The 23,008-nt window shown below is 54.8% G+C and overlaps 2 protein-coding genes across 3 annotated transcripts in view; one reads left to right on the top strand and one right to left on the bottom strand.

Moving 5' to 3' along the window:
* Window positions 1-7,075, bottom strand: part of LOC116948439 (atlastin-2-like) — a 32,901-nt gene extending 25,826 nt beyond the window's left edge. The window contains exon 1 of the mRNA XM_032965118.2: window positions 6,961-7,075. Within this exon, the coding sequence (XP_032821009.2) occupies window positions 6,961-7,025 (65 nt within the window). The 5' untranslated portion in view covers window positions 7,026-7,075. The remainder of the gene's footprint in view (window positions 1-6,960) is intronic.
* LOC116948438 (sodium/calcium exchanger 1-like) overlaps window positions 6,976-23,008 on the top strand; it is a 109,097-nt gene continuing 93,064 nt past the window's right edge. For both annotated transcript variants that reach the window (XM_032965116.2, XM_032965115.2), the window contains exons 1-2: window positions 6,976-7,106; window positions 14,396-16,289. In XM_032965116.2, coding sequence (XP_032821007.1) covers window positions 14,473-16,289 — 1,817 coding nt within the window. In that variant the 5' untranslated portion in view covers window positions 6,976-7,106; window positions 14,396-14,472. The remainder of the gene's footprint in view (window positions 7,107-14,395; window positions 16,290-23,008) is intronic.

Genomic DNA, 23,008 nt, shown 5'->3' with positions numbered 1-23,008 from the left:
AACAAGGCTGGCAATAACAGCAATGTTGATATTCTCGTAATTATAATGATGCCCTTGAATTACTCTGGTGAGTCTCACTGCGTCGCACGAATCAGCGAGGCTCCATAAATTGATGGCGCACACGCTGCAGCCAATACAACAATGTAATAATACTAATGCCCTGTAATAATTAATAATGCATGACGCGTATTAATACTATACTGGACAAAGGCTTCCCCAAGCTATGTCGGTCAACGGTATTTGTTGCAGCATACCTCACCAAGCTGGTTGGTTGCTCTATTCTAGGAAGGCCCCGCCGAGTCTCAAGACTGTTTTCATGAGGGTCCTGCCATAACTGGAATGTTTGATCCAATTCCATTCGTGAGATTTCAGATTCATTTGGGAGGAAACCGGAGAAAACCCACCAAACATAGAAGGGCAGCGAGATTCAGCACTGCCATCTCCTGGCAACACCTACCAGCCCCATGCCTACAACACCTGGCAAGCCCTGTTGGTCACCCATCCGAACCTTAACAAAGACTCAAAAAGCCTGCTTAGCTTCCGACGTCCGAATGAGAGCGAGCGAATTCAGGTTGGTTTGAGCGTAGAAGAAAATGCCTTGGCAACAAATGAAGTCAACGAAAAATATTCCAAAATTGTTAGGCATATTTGGGGTTAATGATGCGTAATTCAGCAGAAATTCACGAGTCGCTGTTAAAATGGAGACATGCAGAGAAAGGTAATGGGTCACTGTACGGAAAATGCTTTTTTCGTACCCTATTTGGTGAGGAGTCTAGACTCTGCCTGCACTGCGTGTTTATTGTCTTAGCTTAAAGCGCAACGCAGCGGCCAAAAAAACGACCACATAAGCGGGCATGGGTATGGTTGTGGTGTGTGTCTATGTCTCCCTGGCCTCCATCTCCCACCCGCCTCCAGAAAAGCCCCTGCCTCATTACAGTGGAGTCGCAATTACCCACAGCGGTGATTAATCGGCGAGGAACATTACTGTGAATTTCCTGGCCAGTAGTCGCCCCGACAGGGAGAGCGACACGCAGCAGCCCGGTAATCTCGTGTTTGTCGTGCCCCGCCATATTTTACCCCCGAGCCGTTTGACCGATCCTCAATACAATTTCAAGGTCACTCGCTGGGGATTGATTATCCGGTCATCATGTCAAAGGTCAAATGTATTCAATGCGATTGAAACGCACTGTTCTGTCCGTTTAAAGTCCCCCGAGCCAGACGGTGAGGCTGGGTGGTACAGAGGGTTCATAATGGCCGTGTTAGGGCATTGAGTCGGCGCTGCGAGGAGACTGGATTCGAATTTAAGTTTGAGCGCATGCGAGCAAACCGAGTGTCTCGGGTATCACGATGCACTGCTAGCTGCGAGACTTCCGAATGAAAATTTCCCCAACTCAAGACACAATGACAAGAGCACCAAATTGCGCTAAAAAGAAATGAAAACAATATTTTGTTAATCTCGGCAAGCCTCGAACCTTCACCACACGTGACGGCAGATCCCAGCCCCGTGACGCTCTGTGCAACCAAAATACATGTTTCTGGCTTGCAAGTAAAAGGGATCAACGTGAAAATACTATATTGTACAGTATTACCAAAGCAACTTGTCTCCTTGAAGTTGTCTTAAAATTACCCCGGTGTTTGTTACAAAACATTGCACTTTTTATTGTTTTAGATAATTTTCTTTAGGCGGGATATCTTGTGTTGCCGTCACAAGATTGACTTGTGGGTGCGATTTTTTTTATGTAAATGTATCCCACTACTGGGGGAGGGAGAGCAGTGGCACGGAAGCTGGCACACCATCCCGTGAACCTGGTAACCTAATCCGGCTGTGGGTTAACAAAGGGCCGTAAGTTACGCGCATTATTTTTTTATTTATTACCCCATTATAAGATAATTGTGGTCTGCTCCAAAATAAATACGCTAATACATCCATGGGAAAGTGATTTATTCCAGTTTGTGCACGGGTCTGTACGCATTTCACACTAATTAAAGTTAGAGTTATATACTCCACACGGAATATTGAAAATTTATGGATATCTAATACTGCAACTATACGTGTAAACTTCTCAGCCGTGAAGCATGACTTAAAGAGACTGAGCACATCCACGTTGTTAAGAATTTGCAGTCACTTAGGAATATATTTTTGCAGAATGAAATAAGCACACTTTTGAATAACGCTATTCGAATGATCCACGCGCCGTGTATTAGGGCCACATTAATAATTCTCGGTTGAGGCGGTAGTTAAGTGGCCGCCGTTTACAGACAATGGGAACACCATCACGTACACGCCAACAATGTGTACACACGGAACACTGTTTCGCCTCTTGTATTATTAGGATTATAAGAAGCACTTCCCCGAGCACCGCCATCCCCCCCCCCCCCTGCATTTTAAATAAAATGTTGGAGGTTTTGTTTGTCTTACAATCTGGTCGGTGCGCTGCGTGAGTGACCAGATTCGTGTTCATTTAATCCGAATAATACGGCAATCGACTGTTGGGGCAAGTGATGTTAGCGAACATCCATTAAAGGGTTGGTTGTGTGCGGGGGGAATCGGGTGTGGCCAAAACAATGCACGGCCACGTTTTTCTTCCCAGTGCTGTGGGTTGTGTTTTTCTCACACACAGCACCAACTGCTTTAAGGCTGAGTTGACCTAAGGGGAAGGGAGGGCACAGGGCGAGTTCAAATAATCACGTGTTTCTGCGTTTGTTACATCATAGTAGAGATTCGAACCCAAGGCTCTGAGGTCGTGGGGCGGTGGGTGAAAGGCTGTGGCCCACAGTGGCGTCAAAACTCTCGATTGAGTGCGCAGGCGGTGCAACTGCACCATTGGCACAGGCCCGCGGGGCCCAGGCGCCAGGCTACGACAGGGATGGGGGGAGCAAGCTGCATTTCATGTCTGAGAGCAGGGCCAAATGCCAACCACGCTACGATTCCACTGTTACCGATGCCCAGCGCCTCTCGCAAAGCACCCTGACACAAAGGCGGCTGGGCGTGGATTTTGGCCCCACCACACGCCCATCGTGTACCCGAGTTTCTTCATTTTAGCCGGAACAGTCCGGAAAGACGTTCTGGGAATTATTTCAAATGAGTTGGTGCCACATCGATCTAAATGCTCTCATGCTATTATAAGAATATAGTAATGTACGATAATATAGGGTCGTTATGGATAGACGTACCTTGTCCTCTTGCGGCAATGCCTTAAGCAATCACTGCTCCAAAACCGGCGGTCGCAGCGTGCCTGAAAATATCGAGTGATGAATGCGGCTCTGCGTGCGAACAGAGCAACCAACAACCGTGCGAGTGTGGAGGAGTTTGCGCTGGCGGGAAGAAAAAAAACCGGTAACCGTTTTGGGAATCGATTTCTGCCCCTTTCGGAACCGGTAATCGTTTCCAGTGGCCTCTTATCAGGAAAGGGGTGGGAAAACCCACACTGAACCCCACCACGCGTGCGATCTGCCGACTGACTGCGGTGTACCCATCTCAAAAACTTGCACCCATTTCAAGTGCCGCGCCGGGAGATAGAATCGAAGGCGGCGACTTGTGGTTTGCAAAAGTCCAACGGCGCTACCGCCGCCGCTGCCGCTGCCCGTCACACCGCTGCGACAGCTGCCTTCGTTTTCTCAGTTCATACAGGGCAAGGTATTGTCTTGTTCGTGTGCGGCACATCGGTAACCGGTTATTACCGGTTTGTTTTCTCATTCGGTTAGCGGTAATGCAGAATTAACGACATTAACTACCATTAGTTGTGAGCGTAAAACACACGATGGAGACGGAGGTGGTGGTGGGGGGGGGGGTGGAAAAAAACAGCCGTAGGAAATGGGGAAATACGGAAAATGGCAGAGAGCCCGACCTGGCAATGTAATACGATTGTAGTTACAGCGCTACAAATAGACGCCATGCGCGTCAGGGTGTCTATGTGTGTGTGTGACTGTGAGCTCGCTAACAGCAACATACCCCAATAGTCTGTTGAGGCTATACGGGGGGGGGGGGGGGGGGTCGGTATCGTTGTTGTCTGTGTGACTGTCTTTGCGTGTCTGTGTGTGTGAGGCTGTCTTTGTGCACCTAGCCTGGCACAATATTGTATGTGTGTTTAAGGGTGAAAGCGTGTCTGTGTGCGGGTGAGCGGGTCTGTAAACATGTGCACCGCGCTATGCCATCAGCGACCTGAGTTCCATTCCCAGCTACGACTCACATCCGTGGCAAGTGATATCTGAACCCACCCACGTATTAACTTAGCCTAAAATATCACGTACCCACTCTACCTACCCATTCACCAACCCACTCGCCTATCCATTCGCCTACCCACTCACCTTACCTACGCGTTCACCCACCTACCCACTCACCCACCTAATGACCAAGGGTCCCATCCGGGGGAAGGTTGTGCAAGGAGCCAGGGGAGGTTGTGGAAGGAGCCAGGGGTGGTTGTGCAAGGAGCCAGGGGAGGTTGTGGAAGGAGCCAGGGAAGGTTGTGGAAGGAGCAGGGGAAGGTTGTGGAAGGAGCCAGGGGAGGTTGTGCAAGGAGCCAGGGGAAGGTTGTGGAAGGAGCCGGAGGAGGTTGTGGAAGGAGCCAGGGGAGGTTGTGGAAGGAGCCAGGGAAGGTTGTGCAAGGAGCTAGGGGAGGTTGTGGAAGGAGCCAGGGGAGGTTGTGGAAGGAGCCAGGGGAGGTTGTGGAAGGAGCCAGGGGAGGTTGTGGAAGGAGCCAGGGGAGGTTGTGGAAGGAGCCAGGGGAGGTTGTGGAAGGAGCCAGGGGAGGTTGTGGAAGGAACCGGAGGAGGTTGTGGAAGGAGCCAGGGGAGGTTGTGGAAGGAGCTGGGGAAGGTTGTGGAAGGAGCCAGGGGAGGTTGTGGAAGGAGCCAGGGGAGGTTGTGGAAGGAGCCAGGGGAGGTTGTGGAAGGAGCCAGGGGAGGTTGTGGAAGGAGCCAGGGGAGGTTGTGGAAGGAGCCAGGGGAGGTTGTGGAAGGAGCCAGGGGAGGTTGTGGAAGGAGCCGGGGGAGGTCCGTGGGGTGACTGTGAACACGGTGTGCTGGGGGGTTTGAGTTGGGGGGGGTTATGGGGGGGAGTGATGGGGGGGGGTTAGAAGGGGGGGGCACTATCCCGCTCTCCGCGCCCCAGACCGGCCTGCTCAGGTTCCACGTGGCGGGCACGTCTCTAATTGGCAGAGCTGAATGTAAATATTTTGGAGGCCACGGACCCGGGCCGCCTCGGCCCCTCACTACGCCAGGGATATTTTAATCGCATTCAATTGTAGCAAGTGACTTTTTTTTGCAATTCTCTGTCGAGTACGTCACCTTTGCCCCAACGCAATTTATATACGCCTAGCTAATTATGTCAATGTTTGCATAATGTGTTTATATTCTCGTATTAATTCAAGGTCTCATTTGTAAAGGCGGCTTCTTCTCTTTGTGGACTCTTACCTGATTCTAAAGACTACCCACTGCAACTACCTACTCACCTACCTAGCCACCCATCTACCTACTATAGCCGCTACCCACCCACTCATCCACCTACCTACTAACATACCCACCCACCTACCTACTCACATACCCACCCACCTACCTACCCACCCACCTATCTGCCTACCCACCCACTCTCCACTCCAAAATATGCCCACCCATCTACCTATTCATCTACCTACCGACCCACTCACCTACCTATCTATACTCACTCATCCAATTACCAATCTACCCACGCACCTGCCTACATATATGCCTATCCATGAATCGCCTATCTACTTTCTCCCCTAGCTACCAACAACAATCTGATTCGTGTGTAGGAGCTAGATGGATTGTTGCATCGCTGACCCCGTGAAAGATGGTGATGGCTTTGGTAGGCCTTCATCCAGCAGTGGATAGATCATGGCTGCTGCTGATGAGAGAATCGGAACACTTACATTCACGCCGCGCATGTCCCCGCAAACATCGCCTCTCCTCTCGCCTTAAACCAGAGGTGCAGTCGAGCCAACATTCAGTGCGATTATGACAATGCGCTATAACAATGCGATGTAATCATCAATAATGCAGAGCCACAATCAATCCACTGCTAGGGGGAAGCAGGCCTCCCCACCCCCAGCTCGGCTACATGAGGTTGTTTAGCCATACAACGCTGGTCAGTTGCCTTGCAATTGCACGGTAAGCGTATTTTTTTGTTTCAAGAAGGCAAATTTGCTTTGTTTAAACAGCGTGTTTGGAGGTGGGCGGAAACCCAATAGCTCTATTGCCATCTCCTGGCCACTTGGCAGCCCTGCCGAGCTGAGAGTTCCACAAATATCTAAGTGATCCGCCAACCCCTGCTTCCAACGAGCCGGCTTACCGCAGGCGTTGAGGCTGATAGTCTGGCTCAATAAGCCTCAGGCACCCGTGCATCGGGATAGTATGACTCCCCGTACGGAGGGAGGGAGAGAGGAAATGAGAGAGGGAGGGATGTAGAGAAGGTGGGAGGCATGGATGAAGGGCGGCAGGGAGAGAGGCATGGAGGTAGGGAGAGAGGGAGGGAAGAGAGGAGGGATCGGGGTGCAGGGGAGATGCGGGGAGAGGGATAGGGGAGGGGGAGCACAGGGGCGGGAATAGGATAGGGTTAGGGTGCTGGTGAAGTAGGAGGGGGGAGGTGAGGCAGTGGTTGGGGGGGGGGCGGTCCGCATCTCCATCATCTACTCGGCTCGCCTCCGCGGCTCCATCTCCCGAGCAGAACTCGCGACGCAGGGCGGAGCGCAGTGGATCGGGGGAAATCTGAGAGCGCGGAGCGGAGCGAGAGTGGTGGAAGCGGCGAGTTGCGCGCGCGCGCGCGCCGAGCTCTCGGATTGAATCGCCGGCGGCGGTGGCGGCGATGGCCAGCGAGCTCACAGCGGCGCGCCGGGCTCATAGAATAATGCAGCACAACCGCGCCTGATCCGTGCGCGACCCACACCCCCTACTCCCCTCGGCTGCCTCTGTCCGGGCTCCTCCGCATAACCGACTGCCACGTACCCGGGGTCCGCTCGCTCCTCGCATCGCCTGCCTCTCCTCCTTCCTCGTTTGTCTCGCCGTGTCATCGTCTCACCGCTCCTTGCCGGACCCTTTTCTGCTCGCCAGCATCGCCCATCCCGGTGGCTGCCAGGACTCGGCTCAAAGAGGTACAAGGGAATCGCCGCGGCTCTTGCACGTCGCCGAGTGCTCGCTGCTGTATTAATAGGAGCTCGCATATTTTGCGCATCGAGCGAGCCGGTCGGGTGAGGGCGAGCTCATCAGCAGGAACTTCGCGGCGCCCGTGGGTTGGTGGGTGGGGGTGAGATGTGGGGGCAAGCGTGGGTTGCTGTGCAGAGATGTTGATGAGGCTGCCTCAACAGACCCAGGCGATGCAGCGCGCTGAGATCTCGAAGCCAAAACGCTCACAAGAAGCGATTAGCCAAGACTGCCAGTGCGGCAGGGCACTCCTGATGAAGAGTCTTGAGGCTCGGCGAGGCTCTTCGTGGGCGAATTATTATTTATTAGGAAGCGCTCGAACGCAATCGCACATTTTGACTCCGCGGCTCACTCTCTTTCTCCCTTTGAGGTCTGCAATAGACCGGACCCCCCCTCCTCTCTCTCTTTGTCCCGGTGCTTGGCTTGAAATGGCAGCACAGTAAATTAGTTCTTAAATCAATCTGTGCGGACTGTACATTGGAGCGCTGTATCCTTTGATGGGCGGTGTGGGGGTTTCTCCGGATGCGAAGCGGTTACTGCGATGCGTGTCGACAGAGCAAGGGAGAGCTATGGGGTAATTAGACAAAGATCCCCCGTATAGACTACACAGGCTGTTGGGGCAAGTACTGTTAGCGAGATGGTGGTGTGCGCAACTCCACGTCCAGCCGCCTTCGTCTCCCCAGTGCCGCTGTTTGCACTCCAAACCAGGACCTAATTTCAGGCTGAGTCTACCTAGGGGAGGGGTGGGGGGGGGGGCTTTGGACGAGAGACTTGCGCGCAGGGCGGGCAATGAGGGCGAGTGGAGTTCCAGACACGGGGCGCAGCAGCAGAGACGGAAGCAGAGGGAGCGACCCATCGCCCCTACGCTGACTAAGCCGAGGCTGCGGTCGATCTGCGTGAGAGGCAGGGTACAGTTTCGTCCTTGCCACACTCAGAGTGCCTTGGTGCGAAATGACGAAGCGACTTTGCGTAGCAGAGATGGATCTATGAACTTCCCACGGTGGGGAGGGGGCGGGAGGAGCGGAATGAGTGGGGGAGAGCGAGGGGAGGGGTTTCGAAATGATTTTCTAAAAAATCATGCAATGTCTATTGGTGTGGAAAGATGATGATGATGAGGTGTGGTGTGGTGTGATGGGGTGCTCGCGTCAATGATCACTATTCTGGCTCACGACTCGATTGATGGTGATCACATCACGATGAACGTAGCGGCCGCTAGTGTCTGCAGCGGCGGAGGGGATCGCGAACACCCATTGCGTGCGGCAAGCGTATGCCTGACGGACCACTCCTTTTGCTCATCCGCTGCTGGACGAGGGCCTCCGTGCGCCATGCGGGTTGTGCCTGAGGGTTATTTGACCACGCTGGTTCGTGCGGGTGGTGTAGCGTGCGGGGGGGGGGGCATCGACGTGGCAGCATAGTACAGTCCAACATTGGCTATCGCTACAACATATACGAGTGTTTGAATAAGATAAATCGATCCCCATTCATGCGATTTGATACGTCGATTGCATATGCCTAATTATATGGATCGAGGACTTGGGAGCTGGTGAGGCTGTGGATGGGGATCTGTGGTTCCAGCCACTCCGGTTTTATGAATTGATCCGACTCAACAGCGGGGCATCCCCCCGGCCCCCACCCCATTCTCTCCCCCCCCCCACCTTCCACACACCCCTATGGCGATCGCGTTTGTCTCTTAAATCACGGGAATCAGATACAAGCAGATCGAAGCGCCGATAAATACACATGTGCGGTGTGTAAACATCAGTGTGCCAACACCCGGCGTACTAACACGCTGCTAATGCACCACCACCCAATGTATCAACACTCGGTGTATGGACACACAGGCGGTGTTACCAAAAACCCAGCTTGTCTTCTCGCAAGTGCTGTTTGCGAGCGCCTATTAGCGCTCGAGAACGGTGTACGCGTGACTCCTTCCAGCCACAGGAGGCCGCTACATTCACCACGATCTTAAAAGAATAACAGATGCTTGAATTTATTCCACGCCACTTATTGCGTCTGAGTGAAGTGATTTATTCCACCAATATAAATGAGATCTTGCCTTGTGCTGGCCCCATAATTTCGATGGACTGCCCTTGCAAATAACATCTGGTAATCCGGCAGAAGGTCAAAACCGGTCCAGAGTTTATTCGCTTAAACGAATGCTGTCTGATAACATTGGTCTGCAAAGACGATAGGCTAATGGACTAAAACACGTGTTTCACACGGACACAAGGAACAGATTGCTTCTACAGAACCAGCATCCCAGTAAACATTGATCGTAGTGCCATCGTTGGCCCAACGTTGGTCCAACGGTGCCATTACAGCGCTCCAGTTATTTAACTTTTAAGTTGATTTTGTTTAACTGGGACGAGAACTCAAGAGACCAGGATAGAGTCTCATTTGCAAGAGTGACCCGGGGCATCAGTCCGCCAGCAGGGGGCGATGATTGCTGCTGCTGTGTGATCCCAATTGAGCGATTTGCGGTGTAATTTTCTAATTTGACAAATTTGGATCTTGACGTCAGCACACAGTGGCCGCACTATTGCGAATGACGTCAGGCGATCTTTAAGGTCCACTGGGAGCAGGCGACGCGTGGATGGCAATGATCGCGGTGATCACACCGCGCGCACACGTGCATGCATTTACGTCCCCAAACACATAAATATAAATATTGTATATGTGCCAAAAAAAACCCAGTGGGCTCGGCGCAACACCGGCCCACGTCCTAAAGGGGTCTTCGTAATTAACGGTAAATAAATAAACAAACAGACGCGACGTTCTCCGTTGTGGGGTTCATCCCACGCGATGTTCGGCACGATGTCCAACGTTTTGCTCGCAACGTGCCGGGAGCTTCTTCAGCAACAACCGCACCTCCGGTTAGCACGTTTGGCTCTGTACGGTGCGAAAGAAGCTCAAAATACACACACAGACACAGATCCCCCGTATAGCCTTAACAGACTGTAGGGGCAAGTGCTGTTAACGAGCACCTATGAAGGCCGGAACGGTACACGAGGGGATGGGTGGCCAGCACCACGCCCGACCGCCTTTGTCTCCCTAGTGGCGATGTTTACACACCGCACCAGGTACTCATTTGAGGCTGAGTCGACCTAGGGGAGGCTCGGGACCGATTCAGATAATCGTCACTGGGTGTTGGCCGTGAGCGGGAATCGAACCCGGGTCGCTAAGTTCATAGCGCAGCGCGCTAACCACTACACTACCGCTCCCCACTACACAGACAAAGATCCCCCGTGTAGCCTGAACAGACTTTAGGGGACACACACAGACACACACACACACACACAGACACACACACAGAGACACACACAGAGACACATACAGACACACACAAGTGAGCACAAAGGCGAGCTTAATCGATGCAGTTCCCAAGAGCTGTGGCACAGAGGCTCACGGCTCTCACTCGAATATCTCCCGGGACGCTGCAGGGAGGGGGCTGCCTTGGAGCAAGGATAATCGGCATAAGGCACTACCACTAGAGTACAAGATTATGCCTTCTCCATATGAATCTTACATTATTTGTAATTTATTCATGTAACTCTATGAACTCCTTTGGGACAAAATGGAGAAAGATTGATGTGTTTGTGGCTTAAATAATTCCCGGAACAGCGTTCCAGACTATTCGGGCTAAAATTACGCACAATTTAGCTCGACCGTGAAAACCCAGTAAACATGCAACGTTGGGCACGTGGTTGGCAACGTTGGGCCAACATTGGCCCAACAGTCCCAACCATCAACATCAGCACCAACGTTGCATGTTTACTGAGATTCTACATAGTTAAACACGTTGTGGAGCTGTAGGTGCCACTGCTTATGCTGCCGATGATGATGATGAGGAGGCACATGAGCATCTCAGATGGTAGGAGTGTTGTGTGGATCGCTTTCGCTGACTTTGCTGCTTCGGCAGAGCCATTATAGAGGTCGGTGCTGGGTAAGTGGTTTAATCTCGGATGCACTCACGGCACAGTGCTGCCGAACCCGCGACTATGCGCGGCGCACATTGATTGTCTCACTACCACTCTTCACGATGCGAACAGCGCAACGGCTATAGTTGGACTCATTAATTTTTCACGCGCGCCTCCGTATAACAGGTGCTAAACTACGGGGCACGCGCCGACCGCTCTACTGCCTCCCCTCTAGACCAACCACACGAGCCCAGGCACGAGCCCTGGAAAAGGGGAGACCCCCCCCCACCCCCTGCCCCGACTCTCACCCCATCACGATCGCCACCAGGAGAATCAGAAATCGCTGGGGTCTGCGTACCTTTGACGGCCAAACCCCGATTCATCCATCCCATCGTGCGCTTCCTTACTCAAGCCGGCACGCACGCAGCACGCAAAGACAAAGGTCCCCCAAGCGGCGGCGGGATTTAAAAATAAGAAAAACACAACGGGCAGGATCCCGAGTCGAATTGGTGTCCAGTGAAACTCAATCTGCGGTCACAATTACTGTGCCCGAGAGAAATTATGTCGTATAGTCTACTTGAGCACGCGTCTCATTCCGCTGTTAGGCTACGCTGAGCTTGGTCAACGTATGGAAATTGTTATTTTTTGCCTCTTGACCCAGAAAAAACCCAAACCCACTGTGAAATGTGTTTATAGGGTTTCCTGAGTGGGCAACGCTGGCCAGAGTTTTTCGTTTGGACAGGCACCCCCCACGCCACCCAGCTGTATGCAACATTTCAGAAAGATCCTGACGACTTTTCCACATGTGCCTCGTGGAAATAACGCACCTGTTACAATGCATACCTCTCAACGTAATTGTCTTAATGCGATTAGGGCCCCGTGATTTATGAGTCCCCTTATTTAAGCAATTCAGTGTCCAATTACGCTGCCCTCGCCTTCCCCATGGCCCTCCCCCCGTCGCTCCCACCCTGCCGTCACGTTGCGTTTGTCCGCATTGTGCGTGGGTTTTTTTTCGTACACAATCTCACGATTGAGTTGTAAATGAGTTACGGGGTTTTTTTCCTCTCTGCCCCCGTTGTTGCCGACCTCGGGTCGGGCTGCGCCACGTTTAGCAAAGACGCAGAGGCAGTCGAGAGCGAGGAGGCTGCGTGGTGGGAAATCCGAGGCTTCGCGAGTCAGGGGAAGTGACCGTCGCAGGCAGGCAGGCAGGGACCGAGCCGACACTGACAGTCGGCAACGGCCAGATCCGCGTCCCCAAGCGCAGCTCCATACATTTATCAAAGTGCATTAAAAGACTCTCACGTCGATGAATTATGAAACGTGGGCCGAACTCTTGATCGGCGGCCACGTATCTCACTCCCTCCCTCGCTCGCTCGCCCCGCTCGCCCCCGTGGCCTTTAACTCCTCGCACTCTCCCCTCCGCCCTCATTTAATCCCTTAGATAATTCCTGCTCCCGCCCACGCGCTCACCATCAGGCCCGTCTCCCCACAAAGCGACGGCGGGGGTGTGGGAAGATGGTAGGGGCGGAGGGAGTGTAGCTTAGGGTGGCCCATGAATTCAATATTAATTTAGGGTAGGGGCGGAGGGAGTGTAGCTAAGGCTGGCCCGTGAATCCAATATTAATTTAGGGTAGGGGCGGAGGGAGTGTAGCTAAGGGTGGCCCGTGAATCCAATATTAATTTAGGGAGTACAGTGAATGGCTTTACCCCACCCCCCCCCCCCCCAAGTCAAAATAGAATGGCTTTCCCTCCAAGGGGAAAGGGTAGCCCCATATCCCTTTTGTTTCCCCTCAGAAGAGCATTATACCACCGGCAAAAAAAATAAAATAATCGCCCGGCCAGTGAGTTCATGAATCAATTACAAATCAAGGCTGAACGAGGTCATAGGCACGCGACCGCGCCGCCTCTGCCTCTCTCGCGCTACTGCTGCTGGGTTAGGCGTGGGTGAATGTCATTACCCAGGTGTGGCTTTAAAATTCACGTCCCACTTGGGCTACGATCGAATCACCCTGAACGCGTCCGATCTCGTCGGATTCTCGGAGGCTGAGCGAGGGTTTGAGCCCTACTTCGTGCTTGGATGGGTGACCACATGCGGCTTTGGCCGGGTGCCGCAGGCGGAGCGCTGCGAGGATGTGGCCAGGAGGTGGCGGTGTTGAGTGCCCACCCCCCTCGTATGAGTGGTGGGTTTTCTCCGGATACTACTGTTGCCTGTGACATGCCAAACTCTCATTAATGGAATTTAGTTGGTGATACCGCTGCGCTGGCAGGGGCCCACAAGCACAAACAACAACTTAAAACATTCGGAAATAACACCGTGGGCCTTAAAATAGTGAAGAGGACATAATCGGCGACGTTTTGGGCAATGGGACCTCTTTCTTCACAGAACATGGAGAGACCAGAGGGTAAGAGAGTCGCTCTCGTGAGTAAAATTGGCACAATATCCCAGTGTGGCAGGTACCTACTGAAGAAAGAGGGCCCTCCTTCATTGACGTGAAAGTGCCAGGCTAGCAAGATGTTAACTCCCCTGCCTCGTATGCTGGAGGCCATGGGTTCGATCCCAACCTTGACACCTGTATATTTGGAGTTTGTGTGTCTCTCTCCCCGTGGTCACGTGGATTTTTCTCCGGGTTTTCCGGTTTTTCCCTCCACATTTAGGAACATGCGTTTAGAGTATTTAGCTGCTGTACATTTCCACACGAGAAGCCACTTCATTGAGCTATCATTTGTGACCAGGTGGGTTCTGAAAAATATTTTTTTATAGCTCAGTGGGCCTTACCTGGTAAAATATATATTTTTAATAGTTTTAGTTTAAGGAGACTAATCGAGGCTTTCCTGGGTAAATAATTGTAAAAAAAAACAATCCTCACCACGAGGCAGATCAGCATCGTGACGACACGGCTGAAACATTTCCCGGGTTATTTACCTCATCGGCGGGAAATGGAAATGTGAACGTTTGAACCAAAGAGCCAAATCTAGAAGGGACATTCGCCAGCTCGTGGATCGTGCCCTGGTGCTTAACGTCAGTCGGATCGGTTCGGAACGCCGCTCTGGCAATTATTCGAGCTCCCAGCCACATCCTCCTCGCCTTAATTAGTCCTAACGACATTTACTTCGTCTTGATGTGATTACGTGAACACAGGGCACAATAATACAGGATTGCTACGGTTAGGCGTAGCTCGTATCCGAGAGATAGTGCATTACTCTGATAATCCCTACTCCGAGGCAGCCTAGCAATGTTGTGGAAAGTATCGAGAGTGAGGAATGAATCCCTGACTGCCCACAGTCCCTCATTAATGAGCACGTGTCCGGCGCGTGTCTACCAGGCCTCGGGATCTCAAGGCGTCCCTTCGCCGTGGGCGTGCGCCCACCGCCCCCCGCCCCCCCCCCCCGAGGATCCACGATGGGCGTCTGGCGGCTGGGCCTGCTGCGCTGCCCATGGCTTTCCCTCGCGGTGGCGGCCGCGGCGCTGCTGATGCAGGGCGCCAGCGCCGAGGTCGACACGTCGACGGGGGGGAACAAATCGAGGGTGTGCAACGGCACAATGGAGTGCAGGAAGGGCCTGCTGCTGCCCGTGTGGTTGCCCACCAATCCGTCGACCGGTGATAAGATCGCGAGGGCGGTGGTATACTTCGTCGGGATGATCTACATGTTCCTGGGCGTGTCCATCATCGCCGACCGCTTCATGTCGTCCATCGAGGTGATCACGTCGCAGGAGAAGGAGATCACCATCAAGAAGCCGAGCGGCGAGACCATCACCACGACGGTGCGCATCTGGAACGAGACGGTGTCGAACCTGACCCTCATGGCGCTGGGCTCATCGGCGCCTGAGATCCTGCTCTCCGTCATCGAGGTGTGCGGGCACCAGTTCAAGGCGGGCGAACTGGGGCCCAGCACCATCGTGGGCAGCGCGGCCTTCAACATGTTCGTCATCATCGCCATCTGCGTGTACGTGGTGCCCGACGGCGAGACGCGCAAGATCAAGCACCTGCGCGTGTTCTTCGTGACGGCCACGTGGAGCATCTTCGCGTACATCTGGCTCTACCTGATCCTGGCCGTGATCACTCCGGGCATCGTGGACATCTGGGAGGGCCTCGTCACGCTCATGTTCTTCCCAGTCTGCGTGGTGTTCGCCTGGGTGGCCGACCGGCGGCTGCTCTTCTACAAGTACATGTACAAGAAGTACCGAAACAAGCGCGGTCTCATCATCGAGTCGGAGGGCGACCGCGTCAAGAGCTCCATCGAGATGGACGGCAAGATCCTGAACTCGCACGGCGACGTGGCGGCCATCGACAGCTCGCTGTCGGCGCTGGACGAGCGCGACGTGGAGGAGAGCCGCAAGGAGATGATCCAGATCCTCAAGGAGCTCAAGCGCAAGCACCCGGACAAGGACCTGGAGCACCTGACGGAGATGGCCAACTACCAGCTGCTGAGCCAGCAGCAGAAGAGCCGCGCCTTCTACCGCATCCAGGCGACGCGCATGATGACGGGCGCCGGCAACATCCTGAAGAAGCACGCGGCCGACCAGGCGCGCAAGGCGGCGAGCGTGCAGGAGGTTCGCATCGACGCGGGCGACGGCGCGGGCGGCGGTGACGTGCGCTGCCGCGTCTACTTCGAGCCGAGCTCCTACAAGTGCCTGGAGAACTGCGGCACGTGCGCGGTGACCGTGCAGCGCAGGGGCGGGGACCCGAGCGCGACGCTCTACGTGGACTACCGCACCGAGGACGGCTCGGCCAACGCGGGCTCCGACTACGAGTTCCAGGAGGGCACGGTGGTGTTCAAGCCGGGCGAGACGGAGAAGGACATCGCCATCGGCATCATCGACGACGACATCTTCGAGGAGGACGAGCACTTCTACGTGCGACTGAGCAACGTGCGCACTGGCAGCGAGGACGGCGGCGCCGGCGTCGGAGGCGCTAGCGGCGGTGGAAAGTTCGAGGCCAACCACAACAATGCGGCGCCCAGGGCATTGCTGTCCGAGCCGTCGGTGGCCACCGTGATCATCCTGGACGACGACCACGCCGGCGTGTTCCTCTTCGAGGAGACGGTGACGCACGTGAGCGAGAGCGTGGGCATCATGGAGGTGCGGGTGGTGCGCAGCTCGGGCTCCCGCGGCACCGTCGTGGTGCCATTCCGCACCGTCGAGGGCCTGGCCAAGGGCGGCGGGGAGGACTACGAGGACGCGATCGGGGAGCTGCTGTTCCAGAACGACGAGATCACGTAGGTGCCGGAACACACGCACCCCTTCCGCTGCTCGCCTCCCCCTGACGCACGTGCGCACGCCCGCGTGCCACCGTTCCGCGCAGAGGTGGCGGCGTCGTCATCGGTGGCGTAGCTGCCGAGCAGTGCAGGTGGCGCGACCAGGACCGCCCGGAGGTTCTGGAGCTCCTGGGTAGAAGGCCACGTGAGGCCCTGCTCGTTACGAGCGACAAAAATAGGCTTGGCGTGGGCGCCCTCTTTTGGTGCGAGGCCCGGGGGAAATTGCCTGTTTTGTATGTGTCGCATTCTAGGCAGCCCTGGGTGTAACTGCACCAGGATTCATGGGGCGGAGGGGCCCAGGAGCTGGGCTATGAAGAGGTGGAGCCATTTAACCTCTCGCACCACCATGGCCCATACAATCCACACCCGCAATCATTGGCTGTTGTGTCGGAAGTTTTACTTCAGTGGTGAGTGTTTGCTGTGTTGTTGTTGGAGCTGGGTTTGTGTTCGAGTTGGGTTTTTCCACTCCTCTGGATTTGCTATTTTTCTGGATGTTTCTTTCAATGAAAACCTCGATCCACCACGCCCACCCCCCCCCCCCCCCCCACGTAGTTCACATCTAATTTAATTCAACCAAAAGGTTAGAAAAAATTAGTTCTACATCTGTAGGATTTTGCTCTGATCTGGTTGCGCTGCCGGGAGCTACATTACCATAAGCAATTATTCAGGCGTCGTTTATCGTAATTTAGAGCAGCGTAGCTCATCTCTTATTTATATTTATGCCGGTGTCGCACAAGGCCTGCTAGCGCTTCCATTAAGGTGTTTTAGAGCGGCGGGGCCGTTATTGCATTAGCGGAGAACAAACCTCACTGTAAATCTCCGTGAGCGATGGAATAATTTTCAGGAGACTTGCGCGGTGCAAAATGTCTGTCTCCCTCTCTCTCTCTCTCTCCCCGCCCTGTGCGTTCCGAGCGTGAGCGTTACACGCACCGTGTGTTTTTTCATCTTAGCGCACTCTCCCAGGCCACCCCCGCTCCCCTTCCTCTCTGCCACCCTCCCACGCTTTGGTAATTTACCCCCAGCCCATTAATTACTCGGGACGTGCTGAGAGTGCAATGCGCGTGCCCGGAGGTTGGCTCCGTGGCCCCTCCATCGATTTTTTTTTGCGATGCGGAAATCGAGAGGGGACATGCCTGGCGATACGTTACCCGTATTGACGGCTGGCGTGCGCGGGGGTCCTGGGAGCCACGGTGTGAAGAGGACCGCGCCAGCCCGCCCGTGCGCGCCGCTCGCCCCGCGTGTCCGGGCGAGGGCCACGCGGAGCGCACGGCGGCGTCGTTGTTGTGTTGCCGAGGGCACAGCGATCCCGTTTGCCTTTCGAACGTGGCTGCGGCACTGCAAGCGCGCGTTTGTTCGCCATGCGCGGGCGGGATGCCGGTCCTCGCGAGGGCGTTCGTCTTCATCTGGCCGTGGTGCGGACGGAGCGAGGAAGAGCGACTGGGGTGCAGGGAGCGAGATGATGGACTGTGGCCATCGCAGGACCGCGAGTGATGGGCAATGGTGTTGGAAAGATGATGATGATGATGATGACGATGATATACATTGGGTGTCTATAGCCACACCTGCACATCTGTATGCTGCGTGAATATACTGTATCAGGGGATGCTCAGTCTTTGGGAGGTTATCTTTTCGCAGTTTTTACCAGCAGCAAATAGCGCCGTATTTGTTTTCCTATTCGTTAAGGCGGTGCAGAGTGGATGTGGTGAGTGCAGTGGGTGAGGTGGGTGAGGTGGGTTGTGGCTGAGCGTGATGGCCACGGTGGACACGGCAGGCTGGTGGACTCGATGGGCTTGGTGGTCACGGTGCAGTGGCCTTGTCAGCGCACATGGGCTGAGGCTGAGCGGCTTGAGGTGGAGCGGTGTTGCGCGATCAGAGTGCCCCGTACGCGTTTCACGCGCAACGTGACTCCTGACTGCAAGCGGCGCTGATTCAACTCTTCAGATAGCCACGCGAGAGATTCCGCACTGCCGCCCCAAACAACGTACGGTGACTTCTAAGCGCGCGATCCGCACCTCCGAGTCGCGCTTGAACCTTAATACGTTCACGAAATTGCCCACGTGGCAATTTGTCTTCTTATGATTGAAAGAATAATGCCATTATTCATCACATTCAACGGTGGCAACTGTAGCGGCGCCGCCACCGCACGTGGGGTCCCCCTTTGCCAGGGGTCAGCGAGGGAGGGGGGCGGAAGGGTGGAAGTGGCAGAGCCCTGGCGAAGGCGGCCGGACGGCGATCGGTAGTGGGGTGGGGTGGGGGAAGTGACGAGGCCTGCGCACGCGCGTTGTTTCCCGGCTAAAACCACAAACAAAATTCTCTCCCAGCCATGAAAAAGGGCAAATCCCACTTCGGCAATGCCCCCGTGCAACAAAAACACCCACCATGGGCTCGTGGCATTCGCAGTTGACATTAAACACACAAACCGAGTCACGCACTGCAGACCGCTACGGGCACGTGGCAGCCTTCCATGACTAAAGGGCCGCTCGCAGTGGAGAAGCGAAAGTGGTGGGGGGGGGGGGGGGGAAGGCGGGCGGGCGGGGCTCTAGAATCCGTGATGCGTTTGGCCCTCGTCCGCCGGCGCCGCCGTGAGCGTCTCCGCGGGTCCCACCCCCCCATCAACGACCAAGTGCCCCGCGCGTCGCCGCGGGCGCCACGGTGCAAGTTCACGGTGATGCGTGGCGGCGTCGCGCTCGCTATTTGTTTTTTTTTAATCTGAAGCAGCAGCCGCCCCCCCTCCACCCACCCACCACCCTGTAACAACATCAACGTGATCCCGCGGTGTTGTGATTCGGGCACGCAAAGTGTACAGCCCTTCGGTGGCTAATTTTCACCGTTGCGCTAATTGCAGTTTGGGCCCGGAACGATTGCTCCTGTGTGTGTGTGTGGAGGAGCGGGGTGGGGGGGGCGCCGGGGTTCAGTGGCGTGCGGGTGGGGGGGGGGGTTGGTTGGGGGGGGGTGCTTTCACAAAGTGGGGGGACCTTACTTTAGGTCATGGCCGGAGGTCACGTCGAGTCCGGCGGGGTCATGGGAGGACGGTGAGCACCGTGCACGCACGGCCCCACCGTGTGCACGCACACGTATATGCCGACATGCGTACACACATGGGGGGGGGGGCAAGGGGCCATGAGAGACGCTGCCCGCCCCCCTCCCCCGCCTCCTTCATCCACTCCTCCCGGCGGGCTCTGCTAAACACGTTATTATTTTATTTTGCCAAACTTTCCGCTTATTTTTCTTTCAAATCCATGTTTGTATTCCAAATGCGCTATCGCCACCGTGTCACAACACCAATACATTTCCATCTGGAACTCTGCGGCGAGCAGTGCACCACAACGTGTCCACTCGACAGCCGTGAAAGATGAGGTTCACGACAGCTCTTCTGACGTCGCAATCAATTGACACCTTCATCCACACTCTGTGCCCTGGAAGGATGGTCTGGCAGTGAACCAAATTAAGCGCATCACAACATTTTGGTTTGTTTTGTGTGTGAGTGTGTCCAGTCATTGGTAAACATCAACCAGATGAGACTCATCAACTCTCACCTGCCTGTTCATGCTCTCACCTTTTTCAGCTACAACTTATTTAGGCCTCACCTGTCCAGGCTTTTCCACTTGCACAGGCTCTGTTCTCGATCGAACGATGTGTCCAATTCGTGAAATATTCGTGCACTATAAATCGTGCCTATTATAATTATCATTATTCCAAAAACAACTTTCCGTACTACCACACCCTGGCCATATCACACGCTCCACCAGGAGACAGCTCCCAGCTCCACGCAGCGGAGCGGTGCGTCTGGATTGGGATTGGTTTCATTTGTAGGGTGCCGGTCGCAGCTCCCGGGAGGATCGAAGCAAACTGGAGTCCACTCCTGTTTCTGCTGAACCCGGGAAATTCAATGTCCTGAGTGAACCCGCTCGGAATAGCCGCCCGTGTCGCCGGGGACGGCACACACCTGCTGCAGCACTCACGAGCAGGGAATCCGGGGAAGAAAACACACGAGGGCATTACACCCGAAGGTCCGCACGGATAGATTCAAGAATCAACTGCTGCACTGCCATTGTGTGGCGACCTCGCAGCCCCCAAGCCTACAACACCTGGCATGCATCGGTAGTCGCCAATATGAGAGCTGACCAGACTCTCCGCCTGCATAGCTCCGGAGATCGAACGAGATCGGCCACGTTTCTGGGTGACTCGGCAGTAGTTATTCATTCATTCATTCACGAGCGGCGACACCCATCGACGCACGGCGTCGTCATTCCGCCAGCGACAGGTGTTGACGGAGGCCGTGGTCGCGAAATGTTGGTTTGCCGGGCCAGAGGTTTGCGGCCCTTTGGTGAAATCAACAGCTTTGCGCGTGACATCAATTTGAGCGGCGTCTGGTCGCACACGTCCACACGCGTGTCCCTGCGCGTGTCCACACGCATGTCCCTGCGCGTGTCCGTGCGAGTGTCCCTGCGAGTGTTCCTGCGAATGACCGCGCGCCGCCAATCTGCGTGGCCAGAATTCCTCACCGCGGACAGAATTACCGTCCAGCGCGACGTCGTTGCCGTGCACGAAATTCCATTGGTGACACGAGGTGGGTGGGGGGTATCGCTGCCGGGAGACCGGGACGGGTTGGTGGGGGGAGGGAAGTCCCGGCGAGGGTTGTCACGGCGGAGCTCGCTGTGAGCGAGGCTCGAGACAGCTGTGATGGGGATGTGGTGGAACCCCCCCCTCGCCCGTCTATCACCGCCCGCCCGCCCGCTCGGCAGTCCATCAAACTCGTTTGCATCTGAGCGCGGCTGCCGTGGAGCCTGTGGCACTCGGCTCGAGACTAATAAGGCCGGAGTCGACCTCCTCCTCCTCCTGCTCCTCACATGGGCCCTCGCATGTGAGGAGCAGGATGCACCCCCCCCCCCCCCTCTCTCTGTGCAAGCCCTCACCAGGGCTCCCCAGATGCTAAATGTCAGGGAGTAATCAACCGCGAGGCCTCGTGTGTCCATAGTTATCGTTGCTGTTTATTTGTTCTCGTGCGGCAGGAATTAGCGATGCAAAGAGGAGGAAACGTGTTCAATTTAATCAACGCTCGTGCCATTAAACCTTCATTAGGCGCCAGCAGCAATAACAACAAAAAAACATCGCCGTCAGCAGCGAACATTAGGACAATTAGTCTCGCACTCCGAGGTGACAACAATCGCAGCGATCCATTTGTCGTGCCGTCCGTCTCGTTTTGCCCGCCGGCCGCTCGTAACGGAAACCTCGGTGTTCTCTGCTCTTCCACTGCCCGGTTATTCTGACCGATGAGAGGCGAGGGGCGGGGGTCGGCACAGAATGGAATGGTGATGCAGAATCGTTTTGTGGTGGGCCCTGTGAGGACAGCCATCGTTCAGGGAGTGTGCTCCCTGCCGTGTCGTAACAAGCGCTCGCTCCGCCGGTGACATTTGTCAACGCGGCGACGAGCGGCTCCTGCGCGGGGCCCATCTAAATGCAAAGCGCGTGCCGTGCACCGAGACGTTCGGAGCGTTCCTCCTCGCGTTCCCCGAGACTCGTTGCCGCTTCCCTCGGTGGCTAGGAGATGTTAACTACCTCGCCGGGTGCACGGGAGGTCGTGGGTTCGATCCCGACCCTGATGAAGCCTGCTGCGTGTTTGCAGTTTGCGTCTCTCGTTCCCTCTCTCATTGTCATCATCACGGTGGCTAGGGTTGGACCAAGGGGCGATCATATCAGGTCAATTCTAGATTTGAAGCTTTCGTGACTGCAAGGATCCATCCTCTTTGGTTCCATACTCTTTGGTTCTATTCGGTAAAGTCACCTACGTGACTTTACCGAATACTTTACCGAATAGAACCAAAGAGTATATCAGGTCAAGATGTCATTCAGCACCGATGGTAGCCGTGGTTGGGTTTGCAGGGCTCCACCTCCTGACTAAGTACCACCTGACTAAGTACCACCTGACTAAGTACCACCTGACTAAGTACCAACTGACTAAGTACCACCTGACTAAGCACCTCCTGACTAAGTACCTCCTGACTAAGTACCACCTGACTAAGCACCTCCTGACTAAGTACCTCCTGACTAAGTACCACCTGACTAAGCACCTCCTGACTAAGAACTACCTGACTAAGTACCACCTGACTAAGCACCACCTAACTAAGTACTACCTGAATAAGTACCTCCTGACTAAGTACCACCTGACTAAGTACCTCCTGACTAAGTACCACCTGACTAAGTACCATCTGACTAAGTACCTCCTGACTAAGTACCTGCTGACTAAGTACCACCTGACTAAGTACCACCTGACCAAGTACCTCCTGACTAAGTACCTGCTGACTAATAACCACCTGACTAAGTACCACCTGACTAAGCACCACCTGACTAAGCACCACCTGACTAAGCACCTCCTGACTAAGTACCTCGTGACTAAGTACAACCTGACTAAGTACCTGCTGACTAAGTTCCACCTGACTAAGTTCCACCTGACTAAGTACCTGCTGACTAAGTACCTGCTGACTAAGTACCACCTGACTAAGTGCCACCTGACTAAGTATCTGCTGACTAATAACCACCTGACTAAGTACCACCTGACTAAGTACCACCAGACTAAGCATCTCCTGACTAAGCACCACCTGACTAAGCACCACCTGACTAAGTACCTGCTGACTAAGTACCTGCTGACTAAGTACCTCCTGACTAAGCAAAACCTGACT

This window comes from Petromyzon marinus, chromosome 33 (genome assembly GCF_048934315.1).
Source record: "Petromyzon marinus isolate PM22_M1 ecotype Great Lakes invasive population chromosome 33, UKy_Petmar_22M1.pri1.0, whole genome shotgun sequence".
NCBI lineage: Eukaryota > Metazoa > Chordata > Hyperoartia > Petromyzontiformes > Petromyzontidae > Petromyzon > Petromyzon marinus.
The sequence above is the reverse complement of the archived record's forward strand: the minus strand, read 5'-3'. Positions and strand labels throughout refer to the sequence as shown.